This window comes from Eublepharis macularius, chromosome 1 (assembly GCF_028583425.1).
Source record: "Eublepharis macularius isolate TG4126 chromosome 1, MPM_Emac_v1.0, whole genome shotgun sequence".
Taxonomy (NCBI): Eukaryota; Metazoa; Chordata; class Lepidosauria; order Squamata; family Eublepharidae; genus Eublepharis; species Eublepharis macularius.
In genome coordinates this window covers 23,925,970-23,950,715 of record NC_072790.1, presented here as the reverse complement: position 1 = coordinate 23,950,715, position 24,746 = coordinate 23,925,970, and the positions used below count along the sequence as shown (strand labels likewise).

The window sequence follows — 24,746 nt, the reverse complement described above, 5'->3', positions numbered from 1 at the left end:
TTCTCTGGGATGCGGACCAATTGCTGTTTGATAAACAAGTTGCGTTGTATTCAGGGCATGCAAATGAAGGATCCTACTTGCATGTGTTCCTATTGCTGGGTCACTGAAAAGGGGCATAGTTTGGGTGTATATATCTGGCTCTTTCAGGAGCGTGATAATCCATTATACTTGCAATAAAGATGTTCTGATGAGCTGAAATCACTGCCTGGCTGAAATCACTATGGGTCGAAATCACAAACTTAATACAATATGTATAGAATAACATTAACTCAGATGTACAAATAAGTATTTTCATTAGATCTTTGCCAGAGTTACAGCATATTTATTTACTGGTCTTTATTGAAAACCGTTTCTTAATGCACCATGTTCTCCCCGAAAAGGATGACACTTAAATCTACTTTATAAATTTCCCACTAGGCATGAAGTGGTATCTTTACTGACAGGTGGAATCCAAGGAGAACAACTGAAGGCTTGTTGTGTTCGATCCGTGAGTGTCATCTACTTGGCAGAGGCCTAAGATTCCAGAACAGTTACTTTATGTTACAAAAAGACATCTAATTCACATGAAAAAAGTTGAAATGTTCCCAATATTTTTGGGACAATAATCTGAAGAAACATACAAATTCTTATTTTGGGGGAAATGTTTTTGTATGAATGTTAGAAAAAAAGTTGTAAAAGAAAAATTTCCCTCAGATTTAAGGGCTAGTCTTCCAAATTTTGACAGATTAAAATCAAGTCCATCTGTACTCTTGTTTTAAAAAACCACCACCGTATGATTTTTAGTGGAGATCTGTTGAAGAATGGTAATATGGTGGTGGAAATGTTCTCAGTTTTAGGTTAAAAGTAGAAGAGACAGAGGTTTGCACACATATTTATTCATGTTTACCTTCTCTGCAACACATAAAATGGGGAAATTTATCTCTGTGTGTGTATTGATAAAGGGATCTAAACTCTACCTCACAGCTTTGTGAACCTGTTTTCTTCAGATATGATCATTGCCAGCATTAACCTGGATAGCCCAATCTCATCAGCTATCAGAAGCTAAAGGCAGGATGGATTAAGTGAACCTGGTTGAGATGATAGTTCAAGACATCTACAATGTCTGAATATAAGAAACCAGCACACACAGACTTTGTTGGCTTTTCTCTAGGAATTGAATGATACCTGGATGGAGGTTTAAATCTGAAGCAAAACTCTGAGCAAGCTTATGGACCTTGGCAGATCGGCAAACAGGGCATTGAGGTTTGTGACAAAATGTAAGCCAGTTCCACAGAGCCCATCGACTTGAAATGTCCTTGGTGAGCAAGGTCAGATGAAAAATCAGTAAGCCAGGAGGTTCAATGTAAAGAACGTGGCAAAGCACACAACTTGAAAGGAACTGGATTTGCAGAAAACCCAACTACAGGGGTAAGGTCCAGGTCTTCTGCAGATATTCCAGGGGCTGGCTGGAACGTGAATCGTTGCAGGAGGCTTGTAAAGAATAAGAAAAGCTCCATTTTGGCAAGGGTCTTACCAGCACACATGCGACGACCTGTGTTAATATAGAAGCAAGGGCTGTTTAATTAATTTACTTAAAGCATTTTTATGCTGTACTAGTATAAAATCTTGCTGATCACCCGTCAAGCACCAAATTCTGCTGCTGAATGCCAGGTCAGTTTACAACAAAGCAGTCCTCATCCGTGATTTAATTCTCAGGATGAAGAGGTTGACCTGGTATGTGTCTGACTGGCATAGCTCTCTCCCAACTTTGTCCTCCACAAGCTCTCTGCTACAGCATCAGTCTATGCATGTTAGTCCGTGGGCCAAGAGCCAAAAATTCACATATTGGAATCAGGCAAGGGTGCCTAAGCTTCTTTGTTTTTCTGAAAGGTGTATGTCTATACATTATGTTCTGATTGGTAGCTGACAGTGGTGGTCTTGGAATTGGAGAGGCAACATATAAATCCTCTAAACAAATGAACAGATAAATAAAATGACTTTTGAATGACCAATGGAGGACTTAGCATGGCTATTGAAGGCTGGAGACCACACCTATCAGCTCAGACAAGATACTCACTGGCAAACTTTTGTCCAACCAATTCTCCAAGGAGCTTGAGGTGGGATACATAGTACCATCCTCTGATTTATCCTCACCAAAACTTTGTGGGAGAGGTTAGTCTGAGAAGAAGTGATCGGCCAGTGAATCACTCACTCAGTTTCATGGAAAAGAGGAAATTTAAATACGAGCTTTTCAGGTTCTAGTCTGACACTCACCACTACACCACACGGGCTCTCAATAGATGATAAGCTAGGCATTTTGTAAATCAGAAGGACATCCTGGATCACAAAACATGGTACGTGCAATCAATGACAGTAATCACTTGCACTGGTAATTTGCCGAAAGGGATAGACTCAGAGAATAACAGACTGACAAACTCAATTACTGTAGTGTTGAACACCTTGCACAAACAGTCCAGTACTGAAGAATGAAAAACAGTTACCTGTGCTAACATCCTTTTAAGTACATGTGCTTAGGAATAGGGTACCTGATCTATTAATAAGAACACACATTAATGTATATATTAATGTATATAAAAGGAGTTACCTGCAGAGAAAGGCATGAAGGCATCTCTCTTTACAAAATTTCCTTCGGAATCCAGGAAGTGCTCAGGGTAGAATTTAAGTGGTTTCTCCCACTGAGATTCATCATAAAGCACAGAGGACAGTAATACAACAATTTGGGTTCCCTGCACAGTCAAAGCAATGAGTTATTAAAGAAAATGAAAATGGCTTATGATTATGAAGCACACCGCTATCCTTCAGACAAAGAAAATGCCATCCCGCATACTGAGTTACATGACAATCCACGGGCAAGGAAAGCAAAAAGTTGAATTTAATGGACAATATTTGAAAGTTTGGACTATCTGGGGCATGATCCAACAAAGAGATGGGTTAGTCCCCATTATTTCAATAAGATGCACCTGTGGGATTTGGTACCAACCGAATACAACTTCTATTTCACACCACGAAAAGCAAATACTTCAAATGTAACAAATGGATAAATAAATGATAGTCTACTGACCTAAGTTTCTACAGTGAACAGCACAATGCATAAGAGTGATCACCTTTGGAATGAAGTAGCCTTTAAGAGTGACATCTGTTGTGGTTTCATGTGGCATACTGGTAGGAAGAATATTAGCAAACCTCTGAATTTCATGGATTACCGCATTTGTATATGGCAGTTTTGTTCGGTGTTCGATCCGTGGCTGAGCAGACCCAATCACCTCTGCAATTTCTTTTTGGACCTTTTCTGAGGAAACACAACATAAATTTCTACTAAAATAAATAATAAAGTTTAAGATTTTGCATTATTCCCTAAACATACTGCAGCAACCTTAATTACTATGAATGAGGGCCAAGCTACAAGTGACGAATGACACTTGAATGGCAAGTGTATTTCTCCCTGTTCGCTTGCCCTTCACTCAATCCACTTGCCGTTCAAGTGTCATTCATCACTTGTAGCTTGGCCTTGACTCTCACACTCCCAGATGAGAGTCAGGAAGTGATCAGAAAAATGCGAATACTCCGGGCCAGCAGCCCTGGAATGTTAAATCCAAGAAAGCCTTGGAATGTAATACCCAATAGAGCTTGGGAAGAGTATAGAATGGTGGAGAAAGAATCGAAACATGTTTGGCAGTTTTGAATTACGGGAAGGAATAGGTAAATATTTCAGGGAGAGAAGATTTCTTTCTGGGAATCTGCTGCAAGACTAGCAAAGTTGCAGCCTGTCATTCTCCCGATATCTATGAACTGGGAAACATGGAGCCAGAGAAGCGGGGAGGGGGAACAGCTTCCCACTCCCAGGCCTTTTCCATGGACAAAAATGCTGTGCGAGAGAAGCTCTCTTCCCTCTTAACAGTGCTGTGGAGCCAAACAGAGCAACAACACATTTCCCTCCAGTGCATATTGTAGCAGTGAGTTGGGCCAGGCACCTGTGTCATGATGCATGTCACATGTAATGTCTAGTTCATTTCTAAGATTTTATCACCTTCTAGCATGTATTTCGTCCAAAAGCTGTCAGTTAAAATAAGAACTGCTGTGCCTTATTGATGGTTTGTTTTTGACCTTTAAACACATTATTTAACTCATGCAATTCTACTCCATTAGGTGCATTTCTTAAAGGAATACCATATCTAGGTTTTCAGTTTTTAACATTCTACAAACTTTTGTTCTTTTAACTGGATGTGTTACCAGAATGGCTACCCATATCTATCACCTATCCCCAGGAGACTTCCCTCTGAGTACAGCCAGAGAGCAGACCAGCACCAAAAGGGTCTATTCCTATATATACCAGGGTCCTGCGGGTGGTGTTGACTTTCACTGTAACATGGTGGCCAGGAGAGTTGAATGAGAAGGGTAGGAGATGGGAAGAGATGGGCTATCTTCTTGTTGGCTAACACAATTATGGGGAATTAAATTTTTGAAGCTCAAGTTGGAAATGGGGTTTTGCTACTACTAATTAAACAATGGAATAACTACGAAGGCAAAAACTAGAACGAATACAGTGAAAAACACCTAACAAAACAAAGCGATGCTCACTTGTACACACTCCATATCATAAAGAGTTATAAATCATGCATAGCCATAATCAACAAGTTGTTACAGACTTCAGAGCACCAAATTCCTCTGCAGCCCTACAGTTCCGATATCTTGGTCCATGGACACGTGCTTCCACTGAACCCTTGTGTAAGGGGGTACCATGTACTGGGGTAATCCTAAACCATAGTAGTAAGAGATGGCATTGCTGTCGGGGCATCAGCTTCCCTGCGGCAAAATGCTTCCTCCCACTGGTGATATTTTAACTTGGTGCCTTAGCATATTTTATCAAGATGAATGCTCTACCATCACAAATAATGTGATCCAGAATTTGGAAGAAAACCCAAAGAGATATGGGGCCAAAATCGCCCGTGCAAAAACACCAGAGTCAAAGTAACTAGACAAAAACCTATGAAACAGTAGAACTTGGTAAGATTTTTCCTATATCTTCTTCAGAAGCAGATTTTTTAATATCTAGAAGCTGTTGGGTTTCTTCAGTATTTTTACCCTATCCATTCTCTTTCTAGTCGTACATTCAGCATGTTTTTCAATATTTGTTTCATGTAGAACTATAATACATAATTTTAACTCTCTGGGATAAATCCAACAAAATCTCAAATATTTTCATTCCCACCCTTAATTTGTCCTCATAGCATGCTTTACTTAAGATTGTTGCCTTCTCCCTGACACATGCATTCTACAGAGATCTTTATCTTTGCAAGATCTATTGTTATCCCAGTTTGTAAAGATGAAAATGGCCAGTACAGAAGTTGCTAACAGTACAATTTCAGGCAGCGTTACATCCTTTGAAATCCATAGGTTTAGAAGGGTGTGACTGTTTTAAGATTACATTGCAAATTGACTAAGGATTATAAAAACATTTTAACCTGGAAAATGTAACTTGTGCATGTGGGATACAAAGTAGAAAGCAGCAATTTTAAACCATGGCATACCGTGTTTTCCTTCATTTTTCTCTATGACTATGTATAACTGGAATGATGTAAATGAATCACTGAAAAGTTCTTACTTTGGATTTCAGGATACCTCATCATTAGCAATAAGCCCCAGGACAGTGTAGTTGCAATGGGGGACATGCCGGCACCAAATAAGTTATCCACAAGAATTGTTAGGTTTTCATTATGAAAAAATCTAGTGATCTTATTTTTCTTCTCCTGTAGGACAGGAAGGAAAGAAAATTGAATGGAATAAGAAAAATACATCTTCACATACCAAAATAAATACTTTGGGACTTCACACTGTCATGAGAGATGGAAGAGCCAGGAAAACCTCCAGTCAAGTTAGGCCAATTCCCAGGCAGGTGAAATGAGGAATTAAGATTTCCCAAGCAAGTAGAAAGCACAGCTTCAGTATTCTAACTCCCAGACTCTCCATTCCTCTGTCAGTGGCAAGACATTACAGGGGCTACATGTTCAGTTACAGTTTCCTAGAGCCTTAAAGACTGATAGTGTTCTTGTAGTATTTATTATATCCATCGACTTTGTCTACTCCTCCTCAGATCCAAGGGGACGGGGGGAGGGGGGGGAGAGATTCTGTATTGAAAGGTGCATTAAGTCCAGCCAGCTTGTATATCTCTCATTCATAGGGATCCCAGGTCCCCTGGGGTGGGGGGTGGACCGTCCCCAGTGGAGTGGAAGATCCCCCACTCCCACCCTTTGCCCCCCCTCATCTGGCCAGCAAGGGAGAAAGCCAGGGGAATAGGCTTCCTGGGCACGCACCAGGGGCAGAGCGACAACATCACTGCCAAGATCACACAAGGAGCACAGACAAGGTGAGCGCCAGGCCCCCCCACATTCCACGAGGAGGGTAAAGGGACCTGGCAACCCTACTCATACATGACAAACAGTTGTTTCTTCACACACTAACCCTCCCCTTTTACCTGAGCATTTTGTCTTCTCTAGGATCTCTCTAAAGAATAGAGGTATCAGGAGACCCTCTCTTGACAATTAGCTCCATTATGAAAACATCCAAAGCTATTAAAGAATATTAACATTCTTTTATTGACTCCACTGATTCTTATCAGATGAAACTGAAGACATAATGGCTTATATCCTAGAGACCTGCTGGCAGCATAAAATCATGGAGTGTCGCAACCCAACGAGTGGCAGTTATGATGGTTGTTATCCAACCATGCAGTTGTGAAGACTTAAGGACCCTTAAGATTTCCACTGACTCTTCCCATTCTACTGCAATCCTCCTCTGAAAATTTGTTTCTGAGGGTCACCGGACCCTTTAGAACAGGAAGATAAGTAAGTAGGGATAATCGGGGTGGGGGTGGGGAATGAGGTTTGTACTGCCTCTAAAGAAAAAAGACCTTAACTCTTCAGAAAGTGTGATTAGAGAGCCAGTTTGGTGTAGTGGTTAAGAGCACAGGACTCTAATCTGGAGAGCCGGGTTTGATTCCCCACTCCTCCACTTGAAGCCAGCTGAAGAAGCCAGCAGAAGCCAGACTGACCTTCGGTCAGTCACAGCTCTCCGGAGCTCTCTCAGCCCCATCCACCTCGCAGAGTGATTGTTGTGGGGTAATAATAACATACTTTGTAAACCACTCTGAGTGGGCATTAAGTTGTCCTGAAGGACGGTATATAAATCGAATGTTGTTGTTGTTATTATTATAGATACAGGACAATGTTTCATCTATTGACCTGAAAGAGAAATTGGAATTCTTGAATTTCTTCACTTCTGTGAAGAGTTCAGGGAGTGGGGGGGAAGAAGGTACTATTCAGGGCAAAATGTTGTGTTTCCAGATAACAGATTAGACAGTATATGTAATTTTCTAAATATTTTTCCTTATGGAAAAAGAGCAGAATTTGTTTTCTGGCCTGCAGGTAATGCCTATCCTTTCAGAGACGATAAGACATTGACAATGGCTGAAGATGAGGAAATCCAAGCTAACCAGAAGGCCTGTTTTCCAAAGCCAGGTTCCTTGCCAACTGCCTGTACAGAAACATGCCAATGTACTGTTAAAACATGATGTGAAAAGTTCACTTACGGCCAGAGTTGGCTGTGGATACCATCTTAGCCAGGTAACCCACATAATTGCTATGTCTGATGGCGCTGAAAATGGCTGTGCCAACTTTGGGGTTGCCAACTTTGGGAAGGGATATTCCTGGAGATTTGAGGGGTGGGGCCTGGGGAGCGCAAGGTCTGAGGAGGAGAGGGACCTCAGTGAAATATAATGCCATAAAGCTGTGGTTCCAACCTATGGGCATCTTTGAAATTCTGACACAGGATGGTGGATGGAACTACAACTTGGCTGCTGTAAGATGATGAACCAATGACAAAATGTCAGGGAGGGAGGTCACGCATAACTAATAATAACTCTTCAACCTCTCATGGACATGCTCTGTTTAATAGGATGCCTTTTAAAATGAACGCATTGTTTAACAATATTTTCTTGCGCGCGCACACACAGTAAAGCAGGGAAGATTCTTGTGCTGTGGTGGCAGCTGTTGCCAAAAGCAATTTTTAAAAACATCTATACAACCAATGAGATCACCAGGGTCCAGTCAAAAGCCTGCTGGCCAAAAGCGCCCCTTTCCCTGCCCTCTTTCTAAAATCACTTGGTGGTTGCCAAAAAAAGTGTTGGCAGGCATCACGGTTATAACAACAATGACAACATTTGATTTATATATCACCCTTCAGGGCAACTTAACACCCACTCAGAGTGGTCTACAAAGTATGTCATTATTATCCTCACAACAGTCACACTGAAAGAGCTCCAAGAAGCTGTGACTAACCCCAGGTCACCCAGCTGATTTCAAGTGGAGGAGTGGGGAATCAAACCAGGCTTGCCAGATTAGAGCCTTGCCATTTTTAATCACTTGACCAAACTGACAAAATTGGTACCCATGAGAACCAGTTTTGGGGACCCTTGCCATAGTGTTTATCCTCCAAAGCAGCTATTTTCTCCAGGATGGTAAAGAGTCCCATAGCACCTTTAAGACTAACCAACTTTAATGTAGCACTAGAAACAAATCCCGTTGTGGGAAAAAATACAATGGGCTCTAGAAAGGGGAAAGTGGGCAGGCAAGCATTCCCTCCTCCTCCATCACTGATCCTGGCCAGTGAAGGAGGGGGGTGGGCATTGCCACCTGCTATGCACATGATCTCAGGAACATGAAGGGGTGGTGGGCTTTGCTGCCTGCTGCATGCCTGATACAGGTCAGGTAAAGGGGAACAGGCATTGCCACCTGCTCCATTTCTGATCCCAGTCAGGTGAAAGGAAAATGGGCATTGCCTTCTGCTCTGTGCCTGATTGTGGTTGGGTGAATGGGGATAGGCATTGCTGCCTGCTCCAAGCCTGATCTCAGCTGGGTGAAGAGGGGTGGGCACTGCCACCTGTTCCCTGGGGGTGAAAGAAGGAGCGGGCATTACCTTCTGCTCCTCGCCTGATCCTGACAGGCAACGGTGGGTGGTGGGCTTTGCTACGTGCTCCGCTCCTGATCCCAACTGGGTGAAGGGGGTGCGGGCATTGCCACCTTCTCTGCTCCTGATTCCAGCAGGTTGAAGGGGGGTGGAGATTGCTGCCTGCTTGGCACCTGATTCCGACAGGATGAAGATGGGGTAGACATTGCCACCTGCTCAGTGCCGTATTCCAGTAGGTTGAAGGGGGTGGGCATTGCCAACTGCTCCACTTCTTATCCCGGCTGGGTGAAGGGCAGAAGGGAATTGCCTCCTGTTCTGTGCCTGATCCCACCCAGGTGAAGGTGCTTGTAGGGCATTGGGACCTGCTCCACTCCTGATCCCAGCTGGGTGAAGAGGGTGGGCATTGCCATCTGTTCTGCTTCTAATACCAGCTGGGTTAAGGCAGGAGTGAGCACTGCCACCTTCTCTGCTCCTGATCCCAGCTGGCTGAAGGGGGGTGGGTATTGCCACCTGCTCCGCTACTAATATCAGCTGGTTTAAGGTGGAGGATGGGCATTGCCACCTGCTCCAATCCTAATACCAGCTGGTTGAAAGGAGGATGGGCATTGCCAGCTGTTACAATCCTAATATCTGCTGTATTAAGATGGGGGATGGGCATTCCCACCTGCTCCACTCCTAATACCAGCTGAGTTAAGGTGTGTGTGGGGGGAAATTGCCACCTGCTCTGCTCCTAATTCTATTACCTATTGTGATTGTAGAGTTTAATGTATTGTATTGCATATTAAGTGTAGTTTCGTAGTTGGATGAGAATGAATTGTAAAGTATTTATTGAATGGTTATAGTAGCACTTGCACTTGCACTTTAAAGAATTTTTCACTTGATTAAATAATTGGTGAGAACCGCAAGTTTTGTTAGTTACCCGTGGGTTTTTCCTCTCAGTGCATTTTGCATAGTGATTACGGGTACAGCCATTACTGCCAGTATCTGCTCCTAATTCCAGCTGGGTGAAGGCAGGGGGCAGGAATTGCCACCTGCTCCGCTCCTAATACCAGCTGGTTGAAGGGGGGGCGGGCATTGTCACCTGCTCCACTCCTATTACTGGCTGTGTTAAGGAAGGAGATGGGCATTGCCACCTTCTCCGCTCTGAATACCAGCTGGGTTAAGGTGGAGAGTGGGCATAGCCACCTGCTCTGCTCCTGACCCCAGCTGGGTGAAGGGGTGGGTGGGTATTGCCACCTGCTCTGCTACTAATATCAGCTGGGTTAATGTGGGAGCAGGGTGGGCATTGCCACCTGCTCCACTCCTAATACCAGCTGGCTGAAGGAGGCGTGCATTGCCACCTGCTCCACTCTGAATACCAGCAGGGTTAAGGCGGAGAGTGAGCCTAGCCACCTGCTCTGCTCCTGACCCCAGCTGGGTGAAGGGGGGCGGGTATTGCCACCTGCTCTGCTAGTAATATCAGCTGGGTTAATGTGGGGGTGGGGTGGGAATTACCACCTGCTCCGCTCCTAATACCAGCTGGCTGAAGGAGGCGTGCATTGCCACCTTCTCCGCTACTAATACCAGCTGGGTGAAGGTGGTGGTGTGCATTACCACCTGTTCCACTCCTAATACCACCTGGCTGAAGTGGGAGCGGGCATTGCCACCTGCTCCACACCTAATATCAGCTGGGATAAGGAGCAGGGAGGACATTGCCACCTGCTCTGCTCCTGTTCCCAGCCTGGGCTTCCCACCATGGCATGTTTTCTGGACTGATATGGTGAGTTACCTGGGCTTTCCTCTGCAGCATCGCCCTCTGGTGGTGCACCAGGGTATAAAGTGAGTTGTCTCAAACACGCTTACTCAATTATATAGTAAAATAAGTTTTCAAGAGCCACAGCTCTCTTCGAGAGGCATCTGACAAACAGAGCTGTGGCTCTTGAAAGTTGACAGTGCATCTGACGAAGAGAGCTGTGACTCTCAAAAGCTTATCTTCAATAAAGTTGGTTACTCTTAAAGGTGCTACTGGACTTTTTACTATTTTGCTACTACAGACTAACATGGCTAACTCTTCTGGATGTATTTTCTCCAGGGGAACTGATCTCTGTAATCCAGAGTAGAGATGGGCACAAACAGCAATACAACCTTAAAAAAGCCACGAACAGCCCAATCAGCTGTTCGTGAACAAGCTGTTCGTGAGGCCCCATTCTAAACCAACACGTAGTTGTTGCAAGCCTCGTTCATTGCTGTTCATTGCTGTTTGTCAAGCCAGACAGTCTGGCACCTGCAATCAATTCCCTTGGCAACTGGAGGCAGGGACTGCCTGAACTCTGTCTGAACTCCTGCTGTTGCCCTGGAAACCCCAATCTAAGCCCAATTTAGCTTGATAGGCAGGTCTTCCTTTCAAGTGTGGAGCTCCAAATTGGTTACAAGGAAGCAAAGAGCAGGGAGGAGGGGGGTTCCCAGCTCTGGTTTTGCAGACAGTGAGGGAGACACAGTTGCTGTTGGCATTTTGAGAGAGAGACAGGGAGAGTGCATTGGAGCTTCAATTTTCTTTGTGTGTGGTGGGATACAAGTTCCAGGGCTGCTGCCAGGCTCTGGGCCAAGCTATTATTTATTATCGATACATTTCCTGCTGCCTGCTCAGGTAGGGTTTCTGGGAGTGGTGTGGTAGGGATTTTGATGGCTGGAGGAGAGCCTGCTGGCACCCATGAACAATGAACAACGAACATGTTCATGAACAGGTCATGTTCGTCAATATTCATTGTTCGTGGATGGCAACGAACAATGAACACCATGTTGGGGTTTTTTTTCTGTTCATGCCCATGTCTAGTCTGGAGATCAGTTGTGAATTCCAATAGATCTCCAGTAACCTATTATTATCTGCCATACCTAAGATTCTCTTACCTCTCGCTGTTGGATTAAAAATGAATCAAGCAGATTCCTCTGGTCATTTTCATCCAGTTCTTTGAGGTGTTCCACGATGGCAGCCTGTATAAAGGCCTTCATTTTCCCCCTGTTCTTCATGAACTTCTTAGGAACATCAAAAAGGGAGCCCAGAGAAGGAAACTGGTTGTATAGCTAAAGGAGCAACATATGAGAAACAATTAAGAATGCCCCAAACCAACAATGTCCTTCTGCTCTGTACATTGGACAAACCAGCCAACCTCTACGCAAAAGAATAAATGGACACAAATCTGACATTAGAAATGGAAACATCCAAAAACCAGTGGGAGAACACTTCAATCTACCAGGACATTCCACCAAAGACTTAAAGGTCGCTGTGGTTCAACAGAAACCTTTCAAAAACAAAATCCAACGGGAGGCTGCTGAATTGGAATTCATATGCAAATTTGACTCTGTCAAGCTGGGACTGAATAGAGGCTATGAATGGTTATCACATTATCACAGGTAACAGATTCTCTTTACAGAGGCGTGATCTGGGGGAGCCCAGTGACGCCTGGTGTGGGCTTTCGGGGACCACAGTTCTCTTTGTCAGATGCAGCTGGCAGGGAGAGCTGTGGTTATCGAAGGCTTATACTACATAGGAATTGGATACTTTCACTGCTACAAACTAATACGGCAAACTGACTGCACACCAAAAGGAGATGTTTACATTTCCAAGCAAAGGAATGTTTTGATTGCCTCCACGCTAATTGCATTCTGTCCCCTTGTGATATATGTCCCCTTCTTTCCTCTCTCTCTCTCTTCCCCCCTCCTCTTCTGTATCTGCCCAGTTTTGATCAGGCATCTGACGAAGAGAACTTGATTCTCGAAAGCTTATGCTACAATAAAATTGGTTAGTCTTAAAGGTGCTACTGGACTCTTTTTGATTTTCCAAACCTCAATGGTATTCTCAGGAAGAAATCTCAAAGCGCTTCTACCGAAGTATCTTTGCTTATTTTCTACAGAGGAATAGTCTACAGAGGAACATAGAAGGATCTCATGTGAAGCTTGGTACTCTGCCTAGTAAATATTGCACGATACGGCACAGCTGATCTGTTCTACAAACTAAGCCCCTTTCCACATGGGTTATCTGCCTCAGGTTCAATTCTGTTGGAAAGCAAGGGGTTTTCCTACTCCCCAAGGGCAAAACAGGTGGTTGGGGGAACAGGGCCAGCGGGTGCTCACCTGGCAACATAGAGTTTGGAGTTGATTTTTAGAGAATCATCCTCCAGTGCAACCCGGCACTTTTGTGTCATGCCAGAAACGATGTCATTTGCTGATGCTGCTTGTGGATGCATGCGTGCTTTGTGCATGTACCTCCAACCAGGCTCTGCTATTTCCTGAGGCCTTTCCCCACCACCGGCCAGGTCAGCAGTGGTGGAAGACAGCAGTTGGGGGCAGGGGAGACTGTACCCCCAGTGGAGGACTGGCAAATCTTTCTACTCACCCAAAGCATTGTGGTGCATTTGGGCACCTCCTGGGATTTCCCTGGTTTTCCTCTGATCTTCTCCAAACCAGCTTTTAGGAAAGATCACAGCAAAGTCTGGGTGGCTGCCATATGGCTGAGCAAGTTCTGATTATCGACCACATGGCAATAATTTTTCCAGCTGCTGTCTCAACTAGTCCAGTTGTTTTCCTCCATGCCGTGAAACACATCAGCTGCCTATTTCCACACCTTACAGTTGGCAAACCTAGAGGCAGAGATGGAAGTGGGCAAGAGCCTGCTAGCTGCTAGCAGCAGCTGAGAGCCAAGCTACAAGTGATGCCTGACACAGGTTGGACACTTGTCAGCTTCCCTCAAGTTTTGATGGGAAATGTAGGCATCCTGGTCTTGCAGCTGTAATGGAGAGCCAAGCTGTAAAACCAGGACTCCTACAGTTCCCATCAAAACTTGAGGCAAGCTGACCAGTGTCCAACCTGTGTAAGGTGTCACTTGTAGTTTGGCTGTAAGATGGGGCTGAGTTTGCTTCACCTCTGCTCACAGGCACTTGGAGTGTGGCCACGGCCAGAAGGGGGAGCCAAAGGGCTTTTGGCCTGAGCATTGCAGCCAAGAGCTGGCAGAAGAATTTGCAGCAAGGAAGAGACAAGATGCTGTTCGTTCAGAAGACCTTTTCATCTTCCACCATCACCTGTTTGTTTTCTGTTATCTTTTTTGTATTGTAAGCTGCTTTGTGTAAAAGCGATATATAAACGCTCGCACAAATAAATAGATATTCCAGCCAATGCTGATTTTCATTCAATGAAAAACATCTGTTTAAGTGACTCTTGCAAGAGCAGCCAAAGGGTTTCTCTTTCCTGCCACAGCTTGCAGTGGTCATCCAAAGGGCAGGGATTTGCTTATGGCTGGTGGCTTCCAAGGGCAAGAATACTTCCTCGAAAACAACCACCAGAAATTAGCAAGAAGAAGAAATCTGCTGCAAGAAATATGTTACGCTTATGCGGCCTATCACTCCTGCTGAACAAAATGGATCTAGCCCAGTGAAATATATCCGGTATATAGCCTGCTCCCCCCCCCTTCAAATGCTATAGACTGCATACAAAGCTGTTCTGAGAAAAGCCACAATGAAATGAAAGGCTGTGGCACAAAGGTACATTGTGTCTGGGGTCTGAGTCCCAGCTCCCAGACTTGCCAGGAGGGAGCAGTGGGAGGCAACCGGGAGGCAGCAGCCCTACTACCCAGCCAGCAACCAGGTCCAGAACCTGCCTACTCCAGGGGATAGGGGCAAAAGGCCAACGCCTCAGAGGGCTGGGGGGAGCAGGGGGAGACCAGCCAGTCCCACCCTCCAGGGGGAAGAGAGGGGGCTGAGCAGGCCAGAGGAAAAGGGCCAAGGCAGGGGGAATAGGGACCCAGCAGCAGCCCAAACAGAGCCCTTACCAGCCAAGGAGGAGAAGCAGCCACTACAGCCCAGAGCCACACCCCGGCTAGAGGACAGCAGCCTGGCTCAGGAGTTGCTAGGAGCCAAGCCCCTCCAGGTGGAGCTGCCACAGGCATTCTGGGGGAGGAGATGGGTAGCCCCGCCCAGCATCAACAAGAAGGCAGCCCAGAAGCTGGCCAGGGCAATTCCTCGCGAGCAAGGCCAGGGAAGCTCAGCAGCACAGAAGCTGGCTGGGGCAGCTCCTCATGAGCAAGGCCAGGCAAACTCAGTAGCACAGAAGCTGGCTGGGGCAGCTCCTTGTGAGCAAGGCCAAGGAGACCTCAGCTGGGGATGGCTCACACTCAACCCCACCCTGCCAGCAAGGCAAGGAAGCCTAGAAGGGATTAGTGACAGGAGGGAAACACCTGAGGGAAGGCACAGCTGGGCCAAGTCAGGAGAGGGAATAAGCCTAGAAGGAGGGTGGGGCGGGGAAAGGAAACCCTATATAAGGTGGCTAAGAAGAGCTCTGAGGTGGTGGGTGTGAGTCAGGAGTGATGGTGTGGAGCAGAGCAGAGCAGAGCAGAGCAGAGCAGAGCAGAGCAGAGCAGAGCAGAGCAGAGCAGAGCAGAGCAGAGCAGAGCAGAGCAGAGCAGAGCAGAGCAGAGCAGAGCGAGTGTGGAGGCTTGGAGGAGAGTTCTGGGAGGAGGAGATGATGGAGGACGCAGGGGGTAAGCAGGCCAGGTTGAGCAGGCCAGTGAGTGGACTGAGAGGGAGTCAGGGTGAGGTATACCGCCCCTCCTTCCACAGAGCAGGGGCCTGCAGCATCCCTGGCGTCCCTCTGACGTCAGGGCCGGCCCAGCCAGTGCCCTACCAGCGGCGGCAGCGACAAGCGCTGACACATTGTTCATGGAACTGTCACAGGGAAAGATTGGCTAGAACCCTTCTCCTTGGTTTGCCAGCTTCACACTATAGGGTTGTGCTTTTTTTATTATGTAGGAGAACACAATCTTGAACCCCTGTTCACTGTATCAGATTTTCCCGATAACTTATTAAAAAGAGCCAGTTTTCTGTATCGGTTAAGAGCGGCAGGACTCTAATCTGGAGAACTGGATTTGATTCCCCACTTCTCTGCTTGAAGCCTGCTGGGTGACCTTAGGTCACTCACAACTCTTTCAGAGCTCTCTCAGCCCCACTCACCTCACAGGGTGATTGTTGTGAGGATAATAATAACACACTTCATAAGCTGTTCTGAGTGTGGCATGTCCTGAAGGGCAGTATATAAATTGAATGTTGTTGTTGTTCTTATTAATTGCACATTTCCCAGATTTTGAATCAGTCATGCCATCTTGTATTTAACCATCGAAACTTCATATGCTGCTATGAAGATTGAGAACTGCCTGTATTTTGTGTAGAGGGAACTGCAACTATTTTAAATCAAATTTAAAATAGTTAAGTTTACCATGATTGCGGGATCTCCTAGATTTTGATTATCCTCATTGACCAAGTTGAGCAGTCTTACAAAGGTGGTATCTTCATATCCATACCGCTTGCCAAGTAATATGGATGCTATAATGTTGGCAGCCACAGCATGCATAATTGTGACAGTCTCAAATGGATTTCCTGTACAAATAACAATAAAATGAAAGCACTACATTATGGAATGAGCATCATTATCACTTGTGCCTTGTGTATTAGCTTGCTCATGCTTGGATCCCTTTTATTGTACAGTATGATGTTAAGATCTGTTCTATAGAATCAGGCTGCTCTAAACTGCAGTGGCACAATTTTGGACTGGACCATGTCAAAATATGGCTCAAGTTTCATATTCTGATGCCTTCTGTGGCTAAAAGTCCCCACAGAAATGTAAGCATTGCTCTGTTTGCCTTTCCAAGGCATCTAGGAGTTCAGTGACTATCCCAAGTCTCCACCTGGCGATACAGCACTCTCTTGGCCCACTCGACCCTCACTTCTGCTTTGGAAAACTGCTATCAGATGGTCATTTTGGGAATTCCCCATCAATAGGGCCATAACTCTTAGCTACCCTTCCACATTGCCAGTTAAAGACTCCGCTCCCACTACCAGTGGTTGGCTACTATGGGGACAGCTTGCCACACCTGCATACTCCCAAGGAATTCGCAATCTGACTACCAGCCACCTGTCTGCTCTATGGGTCAAATCTCTTCTTCCTGGAGTCTTTTCAGCCTCCCAGTTCCTCAGGGCTCTGCCACCCCCTAGGTGTCAGATTTCAGCCAATTCTCTGGCCAGGATGGCCATTAGCATTTCCAAAGCTTTGATTGCTGGTACTTGCTAGAGCCACTGACTTCCCACTTCCCGCCTGTCTTCTGCTAATCAAGAAAAACGTGTCAAACCAAGTGTTGGGGTTTTGCAATGCCCAGACATCAAAATAAAATGCATTTCTACACATCTTCCAAAGGAGAAAATAAAAACACAAACTTACTTTCAAAAGATTCAAATTTCTGAATTAGGAAATGGCACTCTTCAACTATTTTGTCTTCTATGGTCTTCTTGCCCATTCCGTAGTCCCGCAACGTGGTTAGCGTAAACCGTCGCATCACTTTCCAGTTCTCGCCATGAGAAAAAACGATACCTGGCAAGAAACAGGACGAAGTTACACGTCAGCAAGATGACTAGAATTGCCTCATCGGTAATTCTCCATTATGAAGGGATGAATGGATTTGAAGTGGTTCAATTTTTAAAGTGTTGCTTAGTTGCAAAACTTTGTCCTTTTGTGACCCAGAAACAATAGGCAAAAACTAAAATAAAAAATATGGGTGCCATCTAAAGGTTGTCCTCCGCTGGGAGAAGGCATAACTGTCAGCAAAAGTAGGACAATTTTTTGCAGATTCCTTCTCCTGCCAGCTCCCCACTTCACAAACTGTGTTGCTCTTGTGAGTCCCCATCCCCCAGAAGCAACATTTTGGGGACTTTATTGTTTTGCTTCACTCCCCCCACCCCTCACCTTTTATTATCTACAAATACAGGAGTAAAATCAGCTGTTTCAAAAGACATTGATAGTGTTAGTAACAGGGCTTTTTTTCAGGGGAACGTGGGGGAATGGAGTTCCAGAACCTCTTGAAAATGGTCACATGGCTGGTGGCCCCGCCCCTTGATCTCCAGACAGAGGGGAGTTGAGATTGCCCTCTGCACTGCTCAGCGGCGCGGAGGGCAATCTCAACTCCCTTCTGTCTGGAGATCAGGGGGCGGGGCCACCAACCATGTGACCATTTTCTCTGAGGACAACCCACTGAGTTCCACCACCTCTTTTCCCAGAAAAAAAGCCCTGGTTAGTAACATTATATTCATCTTTTGATGTTCATCATGTTCAGAGGGTTGTGCAGCTTGTTGATAACTCTCTTAAATCACAGAGCTTCAGTGTATCTGATGAGTTTTCAGGAAGTTGAAAAGCTAAATTATGTGTCTATTGTCATGGTCAATATCACGTTGCATCGCTGTTAAATTTATTTTAGGCTCTAACTCTCTTCCTTTGTTTTATTTTACCTTTTTGTTTTTATTGATTTTCATTTGCAGTCCACCTTTTTCACTGGGACTCAAGGCAGATTACAACAGAACTATTCAGTTAATTAATAAGCTGATTACAGAATGTGATAACATTTGAATGACAACAATATTTGAACCTAACCACAATGATTCCAAGTACAATAAAGCTATTTAGTCAATCAGCAACCCAATTACAAAATATGAAACAATACTTGAGTCTAGCAGCAGCGAATTCTAGTAAAACAACTCACACCCAGTCCTGAGGGCCACCAACGTGCAGACGGGTAGCTGGTAACACAATGGCAATGCTGGTATTGGCTCCTGAAAGGTTTTCAGCAGGAGCCTGGAGGTGGCCAGAAGAGGTGGAAGGGGGGGGGCTGGACAGAGCACGAGCATGATGACAACTCTAGCAACCAGGCCATGCACCCAAAGGAGGGTATGGAGGTGCAACATGGTGGTAACCAGGGCTTTTTTTCAGCGGGAACGTGGTGGAACGGAGTTCCAGAACCTCTTGAAAATGGTCACATGGCTGATGGCCCCACCCCCTGATCTCCAGACAGAGGGGAGTTTAGATTGCCCTCCGTGCCGTGGCGCAGAGGGCAATCTAAACTCCCCTCTGTCTGGAGATCAGGGGGCGGGGCCATCAGCCATGTGACCATTTTCTCCGAGGGCAACCCACTGAGTTCCACCACGTCTTTCCCCAGAAAAAAAGCCCTGGTGGTAACTGTTGGAAATACAATGCCTTGTGTACAGAGAAGGCAGAAGACACAGAATACCTGCAGGGGGCAGCAGATCTGACAGTCAGATAGCAAAATGAGATCCTTCTTTCCTCCTCTCTTCTGTCCTCCTTGTATGTCTCCAGATGGGTATTCTTAGGCTACTTCCTGCCCCTTCCTAAGTCCCTCTCTCTCCATTTAGTCAGGTAGTCAGTTAGTTTGCTTTTGATCAGAGTTGTAGATCCAGAATAAACTCTCTTCCTTCACTCCTTAATCAGACTCAGGATAATTCCTAAGATATACCAGACCCTACAATAACCAATCACAGGGCGGCAGCAATGGAGACCCAGCCCTGTGCCTGTCCCACCCCGGGGCGGGGGGCAGGGGAATGTCTGTGAATGTGCAATTGTGAAATCAAAGGTGGGAAGGTTTCATTCTGTCAGTTTTGGATCCAAACCAATGTCTCTTAGTTCAGATGGAGTTAGTTTGGAAGCAATTCCATTGGCACAGTTAGTGCGTACAAAGAAGACTGAATCTGACACAGAAGGAAAAACTTCACCATTAGGGTTGTCTGACAGTTGCAACAAAAAAGCCTAAAATTTTTAGACTGATATATGTGTTTGTGCACATACATAATCACATCATATGAGAGGTTTATTACAACTTAACAGTTTACATTAAATTGTATGTTTTTTTATCCATTTTTTATTTTTTTCAAAATAAGAACACAAAAGATGCAAAGGAATAAGGGAGTTACCTTCCATTCCCACAATCGGGCAGATCCTGCAAGAAAGGGTGCATGAAAGGAAAACAAGGACATCGCTAGCATTTCCTTGGCACAGCCACACGTATTTTGCCCTAATAGAGTGATTATGAGGCTGAATATCCAGGGGAGAACCATCTGCTTATTCTAACCTGGACATGACCCTATGAAAAGCTAAAAAATAAGGAAAGGATGACCAAATGGTAAACTGAAGAGATCAAGAAAATGATCTAGGCTCGCAAACCTTTGACATCCAAGTCCCCCAGCATGGCCAAATGGTTGTGCCATGGAAGATCAGACCTGGATAATTTATTAGAGCCACCTCTATGGATTCGAGTTGCAGATGGTTATATGTGTTGAGGAGGGGTGGTGTGTTGGCACCAGCCGAGCCCTGGATCACCTGACACAAAAGGTCTTGTAGGCGGCTGGCGCAGACGGCATACATACCCTGGGTGATCTGCTCAGTGATGTTGTAGTGGTGCTCCAGCCGAGTGGAGTTACACTGGGTGTCACAGCAGCCAAAATCCAAGTACTGCATGCAGAAGGCATGTGGCCATGGTGGTTTGAAGGGCAGCTTGAAATCCAGGTGCTGCAGGTGGTCCGACACTTGTCTGTGCAGCAGCTCTGAGATGCCAGTCCTGGCAGCTGAGATCCCACCCTCCCCCCCCCCTGCTCTGGGCTCTCCATCTTCTGCTGCAGTCAGGGAAGGAGTGGCAGGGCGGGACGTCTGCTGAATGCAGAGCAGCAGTAGCACCTCATCACACTTGGTCCCTCATGACCAAGTCCAGCGCAGCTGCCTCCTTGTACAAGCGTGACGCAATTCCCACATTCTGTCTGCTGTCCAGTGCTCAGAGCAGATGACGTGAGCAACAGGCACTCCCAGTGCCCCACTCATAGATCCCCCAGTTCTGAGGGATGAGAATGGCTGCTCCGCCAGACCCAGGCTAGCATCTCTCTCTCCGTTCGTGAAGCAAATCGTGCGGCTGACTACGCCCTCTGCGTGTGACAGGCGATTTACTTATTAAATTGAGAAAATACCGGACATTTATATGTCTGTTAATTTCTCAGTTTATTTCCTGGACAGAAAGTGAAAATACTGGGCTGTTGTTGACTCAAAACCAAATACCTGGAAACCTTACTCACCGTAACCTCCTAAAGTATCTTCAAAAATTGGGATTAAAGGCCTCTCAGCAAATGCATCCGCCTGGTTCACCAAAGCCTCTTTTATAGTCTCACACCCTGCCAGCACTACCATTTTCTGAAGTCCCAGCTGAATGCTGAAAACAGAGCCATACTGTTCGGATAGCTGAAATATAATAGAAGAAAATGATTGAGTTGTTAGATGTAAATAATCTGCAAGAATGAGGACCCTATGCTCCCACTGGCTGCTCCTTGGAGAGTCAGAGCTCTCCATCACAACAACTTCTCCACTAAACTGACACTTCTCAATAGCATCTTTCTTTCTTGGAGCCTCTTGAGCGTGAAACTCTTTCCCTTTCGGTATTCAACTGGCCTCCTCTTTGTAATGCTTAATCCCCTCTCCTTTTTGGCCTGCTTCTTAATATTGTGAAGTCACAAGCAAAGGCTTTTTGGTAACACAGTGATGACATGCCTTATGAGAGTGCTCTGAGTATTGTAGGTCTTTTCATAAATAATCCATGGCAATGATGATAAATACTTTGAGAAGCAATAACAATTATCAGTATTGTTCAATCATTTCCTCCAGCTTCAACTGAAGCAGCGCAAACGGAATTACAGTGCAATCTAGGGCTGCCAAGCCCCTGGCCACAGCAGGGGATCCCCCACCCCAATCTTCCATTGCCCGCAACAGCTCCAATCAAAGGCGGGGAGGGGGGATTAAAAAGCTCACCCGTGTTGCAAGCAGGATGATATCTTGAGAAACTCTGGAAACAATGATGGTAGCTCTAGGAATCACTGAAAACTCTGTAGTTTTATCAGAATTCCTAGAGCTCCTGCTATCACTTTCAGGTTTTTCCTGGAAGTAACATTGTCATGCTCGTAATGCCAGTTACTTTTTTTATTTTTTAAACACAGAGCAATTCTCTGTGCAAAAACACAGCAAACACAAACACAGAGAATTAAGTAAGCAAGGCTAAAACCAGTATTTCTTCATATATGCCTTTTATTGCACACTTGGGAAGAGGCAGTGTAACATCTCTCTGACCTATAAAAAGTCACCGTGACAGTGGTTATGTCGCCCTTCACAGCCTAGGACACATATCTCAAGGAGCACCTCTTTAGGTACGCCTGTGCACCAGTTATGGTCTTTAGGTAGCTATCTGCTACTTGTTCTCCTGCTTATGGTAGCCTCCCTGGTATCACCTAGAATCCATGATAGCCCCCATCCTATAGAATAGGGTCAGTGAAGAGTAGAGGGTGAGGGAGGTGTTGTCTTTAGAAGTGTTTAGGAGTTGTTACCAAGTTACTCTATTTGATATGATTTTTAATGGGGTGTAGACAGTAGGCTTTTTAGTGGAGAGGGGGGTCATGTGAGGTTTTATTGTATTTTGTGTTTTTTTAATTTTGAATTTATAAGCCACCTGGAGTTATGTGAATGGCAGGGTATAAATATTTTGATAAGCAAATGCAGGGAACCACAAGTGGCATGGAAAGAACAAAACAGTTACCTCACACATGGTTCTGTAAGGCCTCTTTAGATCCAGGAGATGGAGATTCCCAATGAGTGGCCACGGCCTTGGTCCTGGGGGAAGATTTCGACCACTGGCATTCCAGAAACTTCTCATTATCCAGAGGAATGTCATTGTAAAGACAAGCAGGAACAATAAGGTGGTAGGATCCATTAAACTCATGCTCTGACCCTCAGCAGGTGCCTGAAGTAGTTAAAATGCAGGTGGTAAAATACAGTTGGATGAAGGGCAGTGCCTCCGTGCAGTTTGCAGCCGAATATTTATTTTACACACCCTCTGGCTCTAGTAAATAATTTGCTGCAGCTATGATTTCTTAGTCTTCCTAGGTTTTGGACTCCAACTTTTGACCGACTTGCTTCAGCCTTCAGCTTCTACAGCCTGTGAGCTGTGTCAGCTTTTCTGTAAGAGTAGATAACGCTGCTGTACCTTTCGAGGTCAACTTGTCTGTTGGTGAGAGGCAACCGGCTCCACTCTGTCTCGCTGTTCTGTTGCAAAATGTAAACTGTGTTTTCAGAACATTTATTGATTCCTAATTACAAAAGGATGAACTAGAGCTGTGGGAGGCAGAGAGCCTGAAAAGACGCTAAAGAGACTATTTTGACTTAACTATGCTCATTCATGCTGTTTCATATCCCACTACTTTATTTTTATAATAAATACGACAAAAAGGACACATTGCTTTGAATCCTCTTTTAATTTCTGTATTAGGGATCCCAGGTCCCCCATGGGGGTGGGGAATCGCTGCTCCTACCCTCTGTCCCTGCCATCACTCACCTGGACGACGGGGAAGGCAAGGAAATAGGCTTCCTGAGTGTGCTCCCAGTGTGTCATGATGACATCATGTGAGGTCATTGTGCTGTCCTGGGAGCATTCCCATGCTTTGTAGCAGGCCAATTTGGGCCCCAAACAGGCCAAATTGGGCCCATTTAGCGCCCAAATTGCCTCGCTGAGAAGAGCAGGAGTGCTTCCGCCCCCTGGTGAGAAATAGGCCTCTCGGGCATGCTTCCAGGGCGCTGCAATGATGATGTCACTCCCAGGAGTGACATCATCGCGCCACCCCGGGAGTGCTCCTGTGCTTCACAGCGGGCCAGTTTGGGTCCAAAATCAGGCCTGTTTGGGGCCCAAATTGGCCTGCTGTGAAGCACGGGAGCGTTCTTGGCTCCTGTGTGATGATGTCACTTTCTGGAAGTGACATCATTATGCCACATCAAAAAAAGTGAGTTCCAGATCCTCTCTCCCCCCGAAGAGGGCAAGGGCAACCCTATTCTGTATGGAGACATAATTCTGACTGAGAAATCTCTCCCTTTTCAGATGGGCAAAAGGTTGGCTATCTTAGGTGACCAGGTGGTTGTTACAACATAGTCACCCTAATTCGTGAGTGGCCAAGGAGTGACAACATGTATCTCTTCAGCATTTCAGCCAGAAGCTCTGTTTAACAGGATGCCTTTTAAAATGAACATACTGTTTAAAAATAGTTTCTTGCGTACACACAGCTCCATTTGGCCCCACCCATTTTCTACAAACATTTGGTGGGCACCAGGAAAATGTCTGAGAGTATCATGGGAACCTCTGATGTGAGGGATTTCCCCACATCAGTTTCGCTGGGAAGTCTGCATTTTTCTGTAGATATGATCTCTCTCTCTCGATCTGAGGAAAATTGTTTCTGATGCTTCTCCTCTTGTGTAGCTTGGTTCTGTTTATGCTGGTGGAGTAGGCCAGGGGGAAGGCGTTTTGTGGGCATAGCAGACTTAGCGAGAGAGGACACACACAGAGATCTTTGGTATGCAATGCTCAAAGGATGCTGCTTCGGTCATAATATATAACAGGGGTGGCCACACTTGCTTAATGCAAGAGCCACACAGAATAAACCTGAGATGTTTGAGAGCCACAAGACATGATGCATTGAAGTGACTTCAGAGGAAGAGGCGGGTTTGGTGGAGTGCCCTGAAATGACATCACAGGAAGGGGTGGGGTTTTGGCACAGTATGCTGGGAGTGACATCATCAGAAGGGGTGGAGCTTGGGAAGGACTGCCACCTAACCTTTGACCTGGAAGTGACATCACAAAAGTGATGTCATCCTTGCAAGGCACCACCTCTAGAGTATTCTGGCTAAAGACTCCAGGTTTTTTTTACGTTGGAATTGGCAACCCTAATGTTTTATTGAAAATAGGAAATACATGGAAAGAAAGAAGGAAGGAAAAAAGGAAAGGGAGGGAGGGAAAGACATGGAAAGATGGAAAGGAAGAAAAAGACAGACATGGAAAGAAGGAAGGAAAAGACAAAAAAGAAAGAAGATATGGAAAGAAGTAAAGAGGAAGGAAGAAGGGAAGGGAAAGA

The 24,746-nt window shown here is 45.5% G+C and overlaps 1 protein-coding gene across 1 annotated transcript; it reads right to left on the bottom strand.

The window, feature by feature from the left end:
• Positions 1-312: 312 nt before the first annotated feature.
• LOC129328754 (cytochrome P450 2K4-like) lies at positions 313-22,696 on the bottom strand. Its single transcript, XM_054978036.1, has 9 exons — positions 22,388-22,696; positions 20,883-21,045; positions 17,200-17,349; positions 16,201-16,361; positions 11,848-12,021; positions 5,603-5,747; positions 3,105-3,289; positions 2,585-2,726; positions 313-1,531 (listed from the first exon to the last, which is right to left on the bottom strand). Exons 1-9 carry the CDS (start codon positions 22,568-22,570, stop codon positions 1,338-1,340), a joined length of 1,497 nt encoding a protein of 498 aa, XP_054834011.1. The 5' UTR covers positions 22,571-22,696; the 3' UTR covers positions 313-1,337.
• Between the last annotated feature and the right edge of the window lie 2,050 nt (positions 22,697-24,746).